The sequence below is a fragment of the Nilaparvata lugens genome, chromosome 5 (assembly GCF_014356525.2).
Source record: "Nilaparvata lugens isolate BPH chromosome 5, ASM1435652v1, whole genome shotgun sequence".
Taxonomy (NCBI): domain Eukaryota; kingdom Metazoa; phylum Arthropoda; class Insecta; order Hemiptera; family Delphacidae; genus Nilaparvata; species Nilaparvata lugens.
Genome location: NC_052508.1, coordinates 2729737 through 2746923, shown reverse-complemented (window position 1 = coordinate 2746923; position 17187 = coordinate 2729737). Strand labels below are relative to the sequence as shown.

Genomic DNA, 17187 nt, shown 5'->3' with positions numbered 1-17187 from the left:
AAAAAAATTAAGGTACCCCAATTTCTAAATTTTCATACGTTTCAAGGTCCCCTGAGTCCAAAAAAGTGGTTTTTGGGTATTGGTCTGTATGTGTGTGTGTGTGTATGAGTGTATGTGCGTCTGTTTACACGATATCTCATCTCCCAATGAACGGAATGATTTGAAATTTGGAACTTAAGGTCCTTACGATATAAGTATCCGACACGAACAATTTCGATCTGATGCAATTCAATATGGCGGCTAAAATGGCGAAAATGTTGTCAAAAACAGGGTTTTTCGTGATTTTCTCGGAAACGGCTCCAACGATTTTGATCAAATTCATACCTAAAATAGTCATCGATAAGCTCTATCAACTGCCACGAGTCCCATATCTGTAAAAATTTCGGGAGCTCCGCCCCATCAATGCAAAGTTCGATTTTAGATTCCCAATTATCAGGTTTCAGATACACTTTGAACAAAAAAAATCAAGTGGATTAGATTGAGCATGAATATCTCTACAATTAATGTTTTGTAACATTTTCACCTAAAATTGAAAATAAGCTTTAAATTCGAGAAAATGTGATTATTCAATTGCAAATTATTGTTGATTCTATTAAATCATTCACTATGAAGAGATAGCAGACCTCATGTGTGTCTCCAGCGTTATTGCCCTGTCACCAGCTGGCTCAAATCTTTGAATAGTAGACTTGAGATGCGCGGGAACACTAGCGGCAGGTGATCAATTTTCATAACGGCAAGGAAAGTTGTGTGAGTGCGCCACACAAGGGGAACTACACGTTTTTATTAATTTAAGCAAATTAAACTTGATAGTAGAAATTGATTCATCAATTCATACTTTCAAATTTCTTAAATAATACGGTACTTTAGCGCATGAATAAGAGTTATTCTAGCTAATACAGTTAGTTGGTTGATTAGAAGAATGATATTCCTTTCTAGATCGTGGATTTGATTAGGCTTAAATTGTGTATTTTCATTATGCCTATATTTCTTTATTTCGTGCTTATTTTTTCAAATAAGGCTATCTTCATTTTTTCAATATTTCTAAACGACAAAGAATAGGAAAAAATTGTCCTTCTTGTTCAAACTATTTTGATTTTATGTGACTGTGAAGACGTTACTTGTCTGTTCAGAGTTTTATTATGTGAAATTTCAGTCTTTGTTCCATTCAAGCTGTGCGTTTGACGACAAGATTATTAAAAATACTGAATTCAACAAAATTTGCTAATCACAGAAAATAAAAATCATTATAGCAGAATGTTTCTTAAATATTCATCGCTAAATATGTTTCTTCTCATCCATATTAAAATATACATAACTTAAGTTTTAATTGGGCTAAATATAAAGAATAATTTACCATCTTTAGCTGAAACTTCATTTCGTCTCAATGGATAACACTTCAAGCTTAATGCAATAATAATAAACAATGTAGCTGGGGAGATTTGGATGTGTATTAATAATGATAATAAGAACAAATACTATTATTTGGATTACATATTATATTCTCCATCATTTTCTTTTCTAAGTTTATAATTTTTATTATATTTTCAAACACAATATATCAGGTACATATAATTATTATTGAAAACCTTATATTAGGGAAGATTCATAATTTGGATAAAACAGTTTCCATATACTGTAAAGGAATACCAATATTGTGTATAAGGCTCATGATTTTTCTTATTGCTTATAATTTTTCAGTCCACTTAAAACATTAGAAAAGTGTAGAAGTGAAAGAATGACTAATGAAAAGCTTCCAAATCTGATATCTAAATCGATTACTGACTTATGAAACCAATTGAAACAATAAGATTGAAAATAACAAAATAAATAGTTCTTCTGCTATCAATTAAAACCTGTTCTGAACTTTATTCATTTTGTTAATCAAATCCTTCTATTGCATCATTTTACCCATCTAGATCAAGGAAGAGCAGTCTAGAAACTCATGTTGGAAAAGTCATTTTCCCGAAATGTATTGTTTTTCTCCCATCACGGGATATTTATTTATTTCATTCGGTTTAAAAATGAGTCTTTAAACATAATCCGATACATCATTCATACCTTTTCAAAGTCGTCTATAATTTATTGGTTTAGAATGAAAATCGGCTTATGAATATTCAAGAGATAGAATCAAGATGGTAACTTAATAATAAAATATTCATGCTCGAAGATCAAATAAGGATTCATGTCCTGCCAATCATTAACAATTAGCCGAATGATTTTTTTGTAGATTACCGCAAGAAAAAGGAGATTTATATAATTTTCATAATCCGGTATTCAAATACAGAAATTGAAGTGTGTACCACTTTTTGAATTCAAACAATATGTTATTCAAAAGCAAAAACTGTAGGTACCGTTGGAGCCTTTAAAAACTCTTTACTAGATTTGAAATATTCAATGAAAACTAACAAAATTGTCAATGCTAAAATGCTATGAATTTTTCCATTTTCAGAATTGAGTATTTATTTAATCTGAAGAAATAACAATACATCTCTCTGTTATTCTTCCACCACATCAAAATCAGTCTTCAAACTTGTTAAAAAATATATTCGTTCGTTAGAAAATCATAATAATTCTAAAATTTGTTTAAAAATTTTCCTGTTTATATTTCCAAATTAGAACATGATTCAAAATCATGAAGATTATTTACTTGAATAATATTATGGAGTGAGCCTTTACTTTCTTATTAGGCTACTGTAAGTCTGTAACTACTATGTAATTAAAATTCACTTCTCAAAGTAGATTCATCACATTAATTTCTCAAATCTACTGTATCATTGTTGATTTGAATGACAATTCCAAGTCTTTTTATAAACGATTTTAAAAGTATTATTCGTTTAATTATATCTTTGGCTACTGAAGAAGTTCAACAATTGCGGTACATGTTGAATATTTATCCAATGAAGTCATTATCCTACTTTGCGAGCTCTTTTCATCTTGAAGACCTTTCATAGCGGTTGCTGTCATCTGAAGATATGTCATTACTCTCCTGAACCGGAATACCAGAAATTTTATCCAATTTTGCTGGACCATACGTCTTGACCTTGGAATGTCCTTCGATGATCAAGTACATGGGGCCTTTGATTGGCTTTGCAGGCTGCTTATAATGCGAGAACAGAGGGTCAGTTGTGAGGGATGGGTTGACCATAGTAGTTGTGGTGATTCTGTTGGGTGTAGTTGACGTTTCAACTGTTGTTGAGGATACATATGAAGTTGGTAATGTTGTTGTTGTGGTGGGGGTGGTGGGTGGTGTAGAGGAGGGGAAAACGACGTGTTGAGGGGGTAGAGACGAAGGTACAGGAGCTAATTCACTGTTTAAAATGTAATGGAGAACGGAAGGGGAGGGTGTTATATCAAAAGTGTTCTGGTTGTTGACAAACGTGATGGTTTCACGTGTATGAGGTTGCTGATGGGATTGAGTTGTAGGTGATGCTGCCACTGTTGCCAACTGTGTTTCCCAGAGGTCGTTGTTGGACAACAGACTGGAAGTTGTTGATGGGTAAACGCTGTTTGCCTGGTATTGGAAACTGTTCTTACCAGGCGCAGGAGGAGGTACCAGTATTGTTTGTGGTGCTGGTGGGTGGTTGTTGTGATGGTGGTGATGGTAGTGATGATGATGAGGTCTGTGACCCTGGTAGTAGACTGGCACATACTGTTGTCTGGTCCTCTGCTGGGTACCAGTGAGCTCCTGGTAGCGTGTGTTAGCAGGGAGCTCCTGGTAGCGTTTGTTGCCAGTTAGTTCCTGGTAGCGTCTGTCGAGAGGCGGCGCTGTAGAAGTCGTCACCCTTGGCGGGTCTGGCGTGCGGGCGGCCGGTGACATCCAGTACTGCACTCTCTCAAGAACTGGAGGCATGTAGTCGAAGGTGGGGTCGTTCTTGAGTGGATCCCCCCGCCCCAGCGGCGTCCACTCGTCGTATTGCATTCGAGGAGAGAACAGACCTCTTGGGTTCGGTGACTTTTCATCGCCTGAAAAAACACCATCATTTTCTTTGTAGTAACGAAGTTTATATAATATTTAACGAACATTATACATTATTGTTTTATTTATATTGGATAAAACAATGTAGCTTTTACAGCCACTTAGTTATTGAAAATTCGATACACTAGTTTCGGTTGTTACATTTTGTCAAACAAACTTCACCATAAGAGTTTTCTATGTTGAGATGATCCACGTTATAAAGTCATTGGAAATGATATGAAGACAGAATTACCAAGTTTCATTTTTCCACTGCTTTCTATAGCTGATAGCTATATCAACTATACTCCGGTATATCTGATATTATATTAATTAATTTATTTATTTATCATTTACAATCAACTTAAAGACAAAGAAACAGACTACAGTCCAAACTACATTTCCATCCCAATTTCATAATATAAACTGTCCAAATAATGGTTATGTGCGACATTCCAATTCTTCAATAATTTCCACATTGAAACAAAATACAAACACTTGAAACAATTAATTTTGAATTTAGAAATATTAAGATCCGAATTGAATACAATTAATGCTAATAATGACAATTATTATAGTTTGTTCGTCAAGAAAATATACCTCACCATGATTTAATAATGAATTCCCACAAATGGTAATAAATATTATGGTAGTTCATTATAATTCTACATAGCCTAGTCTACAAAAACGGTTTGGTTTGTAAACGGTGCGGAGTTAGAAAAGATAGAGCTATTTGCTTTCTATAATAACAGACAAGGATAGCAAACCAATGTTAATCGGGTGCTGACTTTATAACGTGTATCTCACTATGGAGATTGATAATCGTGCAACAACCCAAACTTGTATCTCCATTCACAGAAAAAGGTTAATGCGAACCAAGTCAAAATCTCGATAAGAAAAAAACTTGCAAGAAGCAAATAATGACAAGAACATGATACAGTAAAATAATCTATTATCATAAGTAGGTTATTATATTACAATACGTTATCAGTAGATAACAATGAGCAGTTGTACAATAGGCCTTTTAAGATAGATTTATCAAAGGTGAATATGATTGAAAACATCGTGAATGCCAGGAAAGATGGTAAAACAGAAAATGTTTTTCTTCAAATAAATAGTTGAGGAATGTCAGAAGGTAAGATTATAGACCGATCAGTCTTCTAACGTAATATCACCATCACCAATAAACTGAATAAACCTCAAATTTATTATCCAAGAATAATTATAGAATCAATATTAAGTTTAAATTTTTCTTGGAAATTGAGTACTGTTTTTACTCATCTGTTTACATTCTGCCTATGTTTTGTACGAGACGCAATCCTTCAAAGCGTCTTGCCCAATACCTCAGTACCGTGTATAGGCTAATCTTATCAGCTTGCTGAGCGCGTTTCAACGTTTGAATGAATGAAACCGACAGTGCAGTAAGATTCTTATAGCTGTCAGTATTGCTGATGATAATAACATCAGTAAGTTTCATTCAAACAATGCAGACAGTTTAAAATGATTCTCTCTATAGAGGAAAACCAACGACATTTGTGGACTCAACCCAAGATTAGTATATAGATATACTGTCCTTGGACTCAACCTACATTCACGTCAAGGCACTTTATCTAGATACCTCCTCTCCTAACGTGAGGTTCACTTCAAACTGTCAGCTTTCCTTAAAGATAACAGCAACGCTTCCCGTTTAACCAGTGCTGTTATAGTTTGTAGTGATTCTGACTATAGGTACTGTATAGCAACGTTGACGACTAGGGCAAAGGTCAAGTGTGCACCGTACTTACAATGACTTGCCGGCATTGGCTTGAGAGAGAGAGAGAGTGATAGTGAAAAGAGGAGGGAAATCAAGGAGAGAGAGAGAGAGAGTGTGTGTGTGTGTGGTTTGAGAGAGGGTGCTCTCTCTGGAGACTTGTCTTCTAAATTGTAAATGGTGAAGGCAAGTGGTATAGACTCATAGTAAGGTGTGCCTTGTTTTCATTCATCAATCCGAGTAGACAGTCCCGTAAATTTTCAGTACTGTTATTTATACATTTCACTTTTTCCCGGTCGCTTATCGCTTCGCTAACAAAAGAGTCACGTATCGGATGTGGAAACTGGATAGAGCATAGAGCATAGAGGAGGTCCTCAACCCAACACGGCTTTCAATAATTGGCGCCAATTTCTTTCAACAATAATGAAAGTACAATGCTCTGTATTACAATGGTTTTAAGAGTTTGTAGACTATCATAAACATGTTATGAACTAATTATTCTGTTTTTCAACCAATCATACCCACGTATAATATAGGATAAGAATATTTTCTGAAGCAACCTTTTTTATAAAGGATATAAAAAACAGTAACCTTGAAAGTTATTAATTGAGCTCAAGTTGATATTACTTTCCATTTGGAACCTCTTTTCCTGATCTTTGTTGGTTGACAGAATCAAAACTGGAGATATACTTGGGAAATACTGTATTGAATAACGATCAGTGAATAGAATAGTATTGTATGATGTTGAATGAAATTACGGGATGGAAAATGATGGTAACCTAAAGAAAATTATCAGATTGAATAGGATACAACAGAATTATGTTTGCTAACGAATATTGAAAACTGGTATACTTTATGTCACATAAACAATAAAAATGGAAATCATGACCACATTGTATAGCTTCAATAATTAACAGTTGGTGGTCTATCATCAACAAATTTGAACCATTGGCTTGTTAAAAATAAACATCTTATTATAAACATTGCAACTAAAATTATTATAATTTTTTGCCTTATCAAAAATGTGTCTATAATTAATTTCATATTGAATTATAAAAGAAGCAGCAAAGATCGAATAGGAAATTTCGAAGTGGGAAATGGGAAAGATCGAATTCAATTAACTTTTTTTGAGCTTCAGAAAATCGCACAAGTTTGTAAGCATGTACTGTATGAAATTATTCTTTAGCTGAAGCTTCCTTTGCTGATTCATTGAACGGAGAAGATTCTGCGGTTGCCTGAGGTCAAAAAGAAGACCGTAGAGAAAACTATCCAATGAACATGAATAAATAGTTGCGGTTTCCGATCTTCAACAAGCTTAACAAGCTTTAAAAGATTATTTTTACTGCCAGAAACGCTATTAGGGACAGGCCTTAATAAAAAAGGAATTATTTTTAAAGAGATGTTTTCAAAATGAAGCTGTTTGCCATTTTTGCTAAATACAAAAGTACAAAAGATGATGAAAAGTACAATACTGATTGTAGGTCTGAACTTGTTTAGTGGGTAATAGACCTGAATATTATTGTACTCTACCTAATCTTCTGTATCTTATTCTCATGAATCTTCTTTTTTCTTTTCACGTTGTTCCGGAACACCCAAACACATGAACGTTACTAAAATTTGAATTCTAACAAATAAACTAACAAATACTTGAATTTGAATATAATACAAAGTTTGGTTCAATGCGTACTGTAATAAATCAAGATTTCAAATAAAAACGAAATTCCAAAATTATTTAGATAACAAAAGGCACTTAATGAACTGAAATCGTGAGGAACTGATACTCTCGCCCGTCATCAATGACTAGTATAATAGCTAATATTCTGAATCATATTAAGCTGTTTATGAAGACTGTATTGGCCATATTATTTGGATAGAGAGATAATTTTTTTAACAAGATTTTTCAGAAATCAATATTTTATTGTCTTCCAATAACAAAACAATTTCATGGACTAAGGGAACCTCAATAGAAGAAAAACCTCACTACAGCGTAAAATGTGTTGGTTTCAACACGAAACTGCAGTCCTGTGTACAAGTCTAATAAATGTTGATATGACGAAAATAAAACTGTGTTTATTCAACTTAAATAGAATTCATGAAATTAGGGAACCTTCATTCTCTATGAAAGCAAAATATTTTTTTCTTCAAAGTAAAAAGAGGGGAAAGGAATAGTTTCCTATGGTTGAAAGTAAAAGATGATTGCAAGGGAAGTAAGGTACTATGTATATTAATGATTAAGTCAATATTATTTAAAATGCACATCTTTGTACCATATCCATTCATTATAACTCACAATTCTCCATTCTTATTGTTGAGCCGATTTCCTCTACGAGATCGCTTATAATTTTGTAATAGGAAATTAGCGTTTATGTCGTTTTGTTAGTAATCAAGTACCTATTTCCTGGACTGTAGTAAGTATACAACTAGTCACGTGACCTTTGAAAGTGAAAATTCTCACTTGCCGACACTTTCATCACAGATCACACTCATTATCCGCAAATCCTCTGCGGAGAGTTGGAAAAGACAAGACAGGGTAATTTATTGGTAAATTACAGGGGCGCACACATTTCAATCAGAATCATGCGACCAAAGAGCAGGTACAGTATGGTACAGCCACAGCCACAAGACAACACCAATCATCGATAAGTTTCGTGTCGAATGCTCAATCATTCCAGCATCCCTTCCGACTTTCTTTCTCTTACTTGTCTTCACCTTCTTTGGCTTATTCGTATTTCCTATTTTCCATTTCCATATTGATCTCATTTCTCCACTAGAAAAATTGAAGATGTCTAAAAGGGGAAATAGGAGAAGATGAATGGGTACAGTTGAAGAAGAAAGAGATGACAATAGAACATAAAGAAGAATAAGAAAAAAGAAAAAAAATAGAAAGGAAAAATACGCAAAGAAAAACATAAAATGTGAAGAAGAAGAAGAAGAAAAAGAAGAAGATGGAGAAGAAGAAGAAGAGTAAGGAAAAGAAGGAGAAGAAGAGTAAGAAGAAAGAGAAGATGAAGAATAAGATGGAAAAGAAGAAGAATAATAAGATGGAGGAGAAGAAGAAGAAGAAGAAGAAGAAGAAAAAGTAAAAAAGAAGAAGAAGAAGAAGATAAATGGTGGAGAAGAGGAAGAAAAAGTGTAGAAAATGGAAAAGAAAAAGAGAGAAGGTGGAGTAGGAGTGAAATAGGGGTGAATAAAGAAGAGAGAAGATGAAGAAGTAAGAAGAGGATAAGAGAATAAAGAATAAGAAAGGAAAAGAAAAAAGTTGAAGAAGAAATAAGAGGAGGAAGATGGAGAAAAAAGAGAATAAAAAGGAAAAATACGCGAAGAAAAAGTGAGGCGAGGTTGTAGAGGAAAAAGGAAAGACAATCTTCTCCTCATATTTTCCCTTCCAACTCCTTTTCCTTTTCATCTTCCTTTTTCTTTTTTATTTTGTTTTCCTCTTCATCTTCTACTTCCTATCCTTCCCTGTACATTCTCTATTCTTCTTTTTCTCCTATCTTCCCTTTTTCCACTCTTTTCTCTCCTTTATTCTTCTAATACTTTATTCTCTTCTCTCGTACTTGTTCCGTTCTCGTTGGTTGCTAGTGTGCAAAACTTTTGCTAGTGTGCGAATGCAGTGGTGGTGGGACGTTGGCTGAATGGTTGACCAGCAGTCGTGTTCGAAAAAGCCAACAAACTTTCCTTTCCTAGAATCGCCGACCAAAAATGGTCTAGCTGCAGACGTGTGACATATTTGCACAGTTCTGCTCGTTTTTCCCTTTCTTTTCTGCTCTGTGTGTCTGTGTTCCTTACTGGTCATCTTCAGCTATCATCCTTCTTATAGTAATACAACTGCAATCTCTATACCACTCTGAACTTGAAATAATATATATCGCTTTTGCTACAGTACGAGAATCATTTGCGGGAAAAATTGTTTCAGACATAAATAATATACCTATTTCCAAACCAATATCATCCCCTCTCATGCAATCAAAGCATTTTCTCACATGCAAACGTAGAAGAAATAATAGTGATTGGGATATCAGTAAAATGCATTGCATAAAATGCTTTATTCTTCATGATACTTATTTCCCTTCTGTTGCCGGTACTCCTCAACAATTTTCCTTTCTTATTCACTGTATTAACTGCGATATGTACCACTGAACTTGAAATACTTCGCACTATTTCGAGAAAATAATCATCACTCTATTTCAAAGTATTGTATACCTCTGTATTAGAGGTGGCTATATTAAGCTATCGATGTCTCCGATGAGTTAACTACAAATAAGAGGAAATGGTCATCGGATACGTATTATTGAACTGATTTGGATTTGGATTGAATATGTTTTTCATGATATATGACGAGCATGAACTGAGGGGGAGAAGAAAATTGAAGAAGATCGTGGAATTGTTTACAAATACAGCAGTAAAATTCGTGAAGATTATTTCGATAGGTGGCTCACTGTCTTTAATTCATTCTTATCACCAATAATAATAAATAACACTTTCACTTTTCCTTCCTTATTCAAATCACACACTTGAATTAGAATTTCCAGGATTTCTGCATATTTCCTGTTGTGGTTCCTAGAAATTCAAATGATGAAGGTAGGATGATGCTATAAGGATGTGCGGTTCAACGCCACTGTAGTAGAATTAGTAGACCTATAAGTAACTTATACTATGAAATCGAGATCACATAATGTACGGGATTAAAGTTTTTTTGAATCAAACTAATTGCATTTTTAGGATCCACCAATAGCATTGAACTTATAATCAATTCGCTAATATACTCGTACTCCAGCCGAGTCAATTCATTAGAATTCAGCGAATTTTAGCGCAAAAAAAATTCTGTACATTTATTTCAACTTGATGCTGATGGTTTATGGTGTGAGACTTTGAATTCTGTGCGTTAAGATGAGAAGAATAAATAACAGAAGCTAAGCAATAGAGAAAGAGAGAGAGTGTGTGAGAGTGTGAATGTGCGTGAGGCAGAGAAAGAGTGTGAGATAGGAAAAGGGCAGAGTAAGAGAGAGAGAGAGAAGGAAAGTTCATGGTTGGCTGCAAGACAGTGCAGATCTTGCTTTCTCGCACCCACTTGTGTTACCGCGTACTTACTATACTTACCGACTACTTGGAGATGACATCTCAAGCGTGACAACTAACAATGACACAAAGGCTCACATGGGTGTAAATAAATGATAAAAGAGCTTGTGGTGGCGATAAATGCTCCTTCATTTAAAACCGTCATTACTTTAGAGTAAAATATGCCTGAAATCTCGGACGTAGCCTACTGCTGTGACAAACAGGAGTTTGTGGATGTAGGCTATTCTCCATTCCATGTTTCCATCTCATGAATTACGTGGTATTGAATTTTAGGATAATTTGGCTTAGTATACTGTAGGACTCTGCTATACTGTATTCTCCAATATTTCTATTCCTTTGGTTTTCAAATTCATTAGACGATTAACTTGATGTAGCATAAACTTTTCTTGAAACATTATTTTTTAAACATGAAAAATTAGGTACCTTGTGTACTCTAAGTACTCCCTGTGCACTGACAACGGGGTTCAGCTTCATGAAACGCATCAGAACTTTGAAAAAAACGTAAAGTCCGTGCATTGAGCTGCTTATTGTAATTCAGAAATTCCACATTTAAACGGAAAAATTGTATACTACTACATTAGACTATATTGAAATATGATTCAAGAAGGATAAAAACTTTAGAAGAAACTTATTATAAGGTCAATTAGTATCTACTTAGAACCAATAATTCCCTTCATAAATGATTAGTTTTCAATTGGGACTTTTTGGCTGCGAACCACACATTTATCGCACACCTTCAAGCGGTCACCTGCTATACGACTAAACCGCGAAGTGCGGAAACTACTACTATTCAACGGCACTGTCAAGTCGGTAGGCAAGTATCACAGAAGTGATTATTGTTGCTGTCCTCTCCCAATTACTCACAATTAAGTGATTGGGAGAGGATAGCAACAATGATTATTATTTTCTCAATTCTTCATTAGATTCATATTTCTCATAATTTTGCATCGTATAAGAAGGTCTGTTCTTCTGTTGTATGCTTTCGCTTAAGTGAGCAGGAAAGTTTTGCGAGCGACATTAATACAAGTAAATCTTGCCAACCTCAATCGAGCTTTTCACGGGGACAATAGTAGCTTCCACTAAGCGTCCACAAGCTGTCGCGTGAACAGACTGAATTGGAAATGCCGTAAAATTTTGAGTTTCGGACGGTTTAAATACCGCGTTCCCAAGACAGCTAGTGGAAGCTAGTGGCTGGTCGGCAAGCAAATGTTCTTCTGAGGTCTATCTCATAAAATTTGGAAAATCATCAAAGAATTTAGAAATCCATCAGTAGAACAGGAGATGCTCTCTTACACTACCTAACTCGACATGCTATAGCCTACATGAATTCATTTCATAGACCTCTGTTTGGAAAGGGTGTGGTCATTCCTGTACACTAATACACTGGATTCAGGTACCGTATCTACATTTTTTGAAACAAGCCTCTAGTTATAAGTAGTGATAACCACCAGATTTGATCATCATTAATTTATTAAAGAAATACATTAGCATTATTTTGACAATTCCTATACTCTGATTAGAGTCTCTGGGAAGTTTTAAAAACAAACAAACAAATCCAATAAACCAAATACTATCTTCATCGTAAGGTCATGTCAGAGGCTCTGAAATTGATTAGTTGCGACCTGAAAACTCTGACACCAGACCTGAGCCAGCCAGGTCACTCGATATATTATATTATCTTTGACTAATTAAACAATAAAAAATGCCAAACTACATGAGATATGCTAAGATGAAAAGTTACAATTAGCGTTTAGCGATCAAAAAAAGGATAATTAATTATGTCTACAAAACTGTTCCATTCTCAATGCAAATATGATCAAAAGTCGGATCAATAATATTCAAATCATCTTGTATTTCAACCTCTGTCGAGTCGCTTAATAATTCAACTTAGACTAATTTTAACCAGCTATAATATACCCGACGAATAGAGATATAGATAAATAAGTAATGAAGAAGAATATAGACCTCTGTGTTAAAACAGAGTCATAAGAGTGTCATCAATTCAATTTCAACAATCAAAGGGAAGTAGATGATGTTTTTGAATATTACTTTTAAGAATGATTTTTTTTTAATTAATGGTACCGACCTGATCGTGACTCACGCTGAGCTGCACACAGATTGACAGCAATCAAAACAAAGTAGACAATCATGATATGCACTCGCAAACGTCTGTCAAATTTGGTGAGAGTCGATCTCGAGGAATTGCTGCATAAGTATGTGGATGACAGGAGTGTCATTCCAAAATCGATGCTGCCCCAAAATCGTCCTTTTCTTCTGCGGGGAGACCGCGGCGCCGGCTTCAGGTGACACATGGCGCGCACGCGCTTACACTAACACTCAAAAACTTTTCGTAAAAAACGTTCGTAACTAAGCTATCGAGATCAATCGAAACCCAGGGGTGGCTATACGATCTTCCAATTCAATGAGATAAAGTTTTACTTCGATTTAAAATTGTCAACTACCGGCTAATCGAGTAGCTGCAATGTTGAAAGGACGGAAGTGGAGACACCGACTGACGACTGACCGATCGCTGTTACGAGTGTTGGTGGTATCAGGTGTTGAGCATGTATTCTCTACAGCGCATGCGCAAAGCCCAAAGAGCCGCGCTGTACCGTATCTTCACTGTTGACTGTCATCTGTCATTGTGTGCATTACGCGCAATGATATTGATGGAGATGCATTTTTTCAAAAATACAGTCCACTCCACAGTGAGGTTTTTGAAGTCAATTATTGAACAATTACAATTTTTACATTATTACAATTTAAATATACTTACAATTTTTGCACATTTTTTCTCTTTTTTCCTACTTTCTTTTCCAACACTTCCCTTTTCTTCTCCTCTTCACCCTTCTTTCCTTACTTTTATACCCTCTACCTGCCTATTACCTATGGGAAACCATAGTTGGCTAGGTATATTTCCTCCTTTCTTTCTTTTCAGCACACCCCGCCATGAAGCCTGTTTTTGTATTTCATTGCAAATTTATTTTTTATGATTTGATTTCTTTTATGTATATTGTATTGTATCGATTGAAATAAAAATTGATTGATTGATTGATTGACATGATATTATATAACTTAAATTGGAATAGAGAAGTCAAATGAAATTTGTCAACAAATCAGCAGAATTCATTTCACTTGGTACTAGAAGAAAAGTAAAACAGAAAATCTTTTAAAAAACTAATAAAGAATATTATTATTCAATAAATAATTATTATTCTGGGCCTATTAATAGATCAATTACGTGGTATTGAAAGTATATAATTGAGATTATTCAGAGTACCTAATTGAGTTATCTCTCTCAAAGACTTGAAATTATTAATCTTTCACAGGAACATCTTGTATCTGTATGAATTTTTGGCACCTAGTAACTTATATTTTTATTCAATGAAATATCAAAATATAGTAGGTAATAATTTTTTTATAATTCTCGAGGAGTTTGATGGAAAAAAGGCACTAAGAACTTCAGGCCTTTTTTCCGTCAAAGTGCTTAATGGATTCACCGCCATTTTCTCTATTATGTCTACAAATTTTCATACCTCTTAAGTTTTTCTAAACGATGCGTCGACGATTTTCAGAAGGTAGTGTCAAGCGTTTGAGCGTGAATTGGAAATGCCGTAAAATTTGAGTTTCGGACGGTTTAAATACCGCGTTCCCAAGACAGCTAGTGGAAGCTAGTGGCTGGTCGGCAAGCAAATGTTCTTCTGAGGTCTATCTCATAAAATTTGGAAAATCATCAAAGAATTTAGAAATCCATCAGTAGAACAGGAGATGCTCTCTTACACTACCTAACTCGACATGCTATAGCCTACATGAATTCATTTCATAGACCTCTGTTTGGAAAGGGTGTGGTCATTCCTGTACACTAATACACTGGATTCAGGTACCGTATCATTTTTTGAAACAAGCCTCTAGTTATAAGTAGTGATAACCACCAGATTTGATCATCATTAATTTATTAGAGAAATACATTAGCATTATTTTGACAATTCCTATACTCTGATTAGAGTCTCTGGGAAGTTTTAAAAACAAACAAACAACTCCAATAAACCAAATACTATCTTCATCGTAAGGTCATGTCAGAGGCTCTGAAATTGATTAGTTGCGACCTGAAAACTCTGACACCAGACCTGAGCCAGCCAGGTCACTCGATATATTATATTATCTTTGACTAATTAAACAATAAAAGATGCCAAACTACATGAGATATGCTAAGTTGAAAAGTTACAATTAGCGTTTAGCGATCAAAAAAAGGATAATTAATTATGTCTACAAAACTGTTCCATTCTCAATGCAAATATGATCAAAAGTCGGATCAATAATATTCAAATCATCCTTGTATTTCAACCTCTGTCGAGTCGCTTAATAATTCAACTTAGACTAATTTTAACCAGCTATAATATACCCGACGAATAGAGATATAGATAAATAAGTAATGAAGAAGAATATAGACCTCTGTGTTAAAACAGAGTCATAAGAGTGTCATCAATTCAATTTCAACAATCAAAGGGAAGTAGATGATGTTTTTGAATATTACTTTTAAGAATGATTTTTTTTTAATTAATGGTACCGACCTGATCGTGACTCACGCTGAGCTGCACACAGATTGACAGCAATCAAAACAAAGTAGACAATCATGATATGCACTCGCAAACGTCTGTCAAATTTGGTGAGAGTCGATCTCGAGGAATTGCTGCATAAGTATGTGGATGACAGGAGTGTCATTCCAAAATCGATGCTGCCCCAAAATCGTCCTTTTCTTCTGCGGGGAGACCGCGGCGCCGGCTTCAGGTGACACATGGCGCGCACGCGCTTACACTAACACTCAAAAACTTTTCGTAAAAAACGTTCGTAACTAAGCTATCGAGATCAATCGAAACCCAGGGGTGGCTATACGATCTTCCAATTCAATGAGATAAAGTTTTACTTCGATTTAAAATTGTCAACTACCGGCTAATCGAGTAGCTGCAATGTTGAAAGGACGGAAGTGGAGACACCGACTGACGACTGACCGATCGCTGTTACGAGTGTTGCTGGTATCAGGTGTTGAGCATGTATTCTCTACAGCGCATGCGCAAAGCCCAAAGAGCCGCGCTGTACCGTATCTTCACTGTTGACTGTCATCTGTCATTGTGTGCATTACGCGCAATGATATTGATGGAGATGCATTTTTCAAAAATACAGTCCACTCCACAGTGAGGTTTTTGAAGTCAATTATTGAACAATTACAATTTTTACATTATTACAATTTAAATATACTTACAATTTTTGCACATTTTTCTCTTTTTCCTACTTTCTTTTCCAACACTTCCCTTTTCTTCTCCTCTTCACCCTTCTTTCCTTACTTTTATACCCTCTACCTGCCTATTACCTATGGGAAACCATAGTTGGCTAGGTATATTTCCTCCTTTCTTTCTTTTCAGCACACCCCGCCATGAAGCCTGTTTTTGTATTTCATTGCAAATTTATTTTTTATGATTTGATTTCTTTTATGTATATTGTATTGTATCGATTGAAATAAAAATTGATTGATTGATTGATTGACATGATATTATATAACTTAAATTGGAATAGAGAAGTCAAATGAAATTTGTCAACAAATCAGCAGAATTCATTTCACTTGGTACTAGAAGAAAAGTAAAACAGAAAATCTTTTAAAAAACTAATAAAGAATATTATTATTCAATAAATAATTATTATTCTGGGCCTATTAAAAGATCAATTACGTGGTATTGGAAGTATATAATTGAGATTATTCAGAGTACCTAATTAAGTTATCTCTCTCAAAGACTTGAAATTATTAATCTTTCACAGGAACATCTTGTATCTGTATGAATTTTTGGCACCTAGTAACTTATATTTTTATTCAATGAAATATCAAAATATAGTAGGTAATAATTTTTTTATAATTCTCGAGGAGTTTGATGGAAAAAAGGCACTAAGAACTTCAGGCCTTTTTTCCGTCAAAGTGCTTAATGGTTCACCACCATTTTCTCTATTATGTCTACAAATTTTCATACCTCTTAAGTTTTTCTAAACGATGCGTCGACGATTTTCAGAAGGTAGTTTCAAGCGTTTGAGCGTGAATAGGATCATCTTTGACAGTGTTTTTCTCAAAACATGGTTTTTGCACATGGGCCCTTCTTCCATCAAACTCCTCAATCACTCTTTCAATTTCCATACATCGTTCTGAAACTATTGAATAGTAATAAAATATTAGGCTACACCTGTTGACCTACATGGTTTAGAAAGTTTATTATTAATGCCTGAAATTCTATTATAATAAATACTTTTAAAAAATGATGGTACCTATAATTATATAAAATAGAATTATTGAATATGATTTTTGAACAAGCGTTACCGAGCTCTCACTTTTGACTTACTGAAGGCCAAAGTCGTTGGCCGTCTG

General features: G+C 34.7%; 1 protein-coding gene across 2 annotated transcripts; it reads right to left on the bottom strand.

The window, feature by feature from the left end:
* Window positions 1-1475: 1475 nt before the first annotated feature.
* Window positions 1476-15801, bottom strand: LOC111064512 (mucin-2). 2 transcript variants are annotated; one of them, XM_022352262.2, is made up of 2 exons: window positions 15353-15801; window positions 1476-3963 (listed from the first exon to the last, which is right to left on the bottom strand). In XM_022352262.2, the coding sequence occupies exons 1-2, from the start codon at window positions 15576-15578 to the stop codon at window positions 2930-2932; spliced, it is 1260 nt and encodes a 419-aa protein (XP_022207954.2). In that variant the 5' UTR covers window positions 15579-15801; the 3' UTR covers window positions 1476-2929. The 2 variants fall into 2 exon arrangements, with proteins under 2 accessions (XP_022207954.2, XP_039285629.1); XM_039429695.1 differs by lacking the exon at window positions 15353-15801 and adding an exon at window positions 12868-13509.
* Window positions 15802-17187: the final 1386 nt, after the last annotated feature.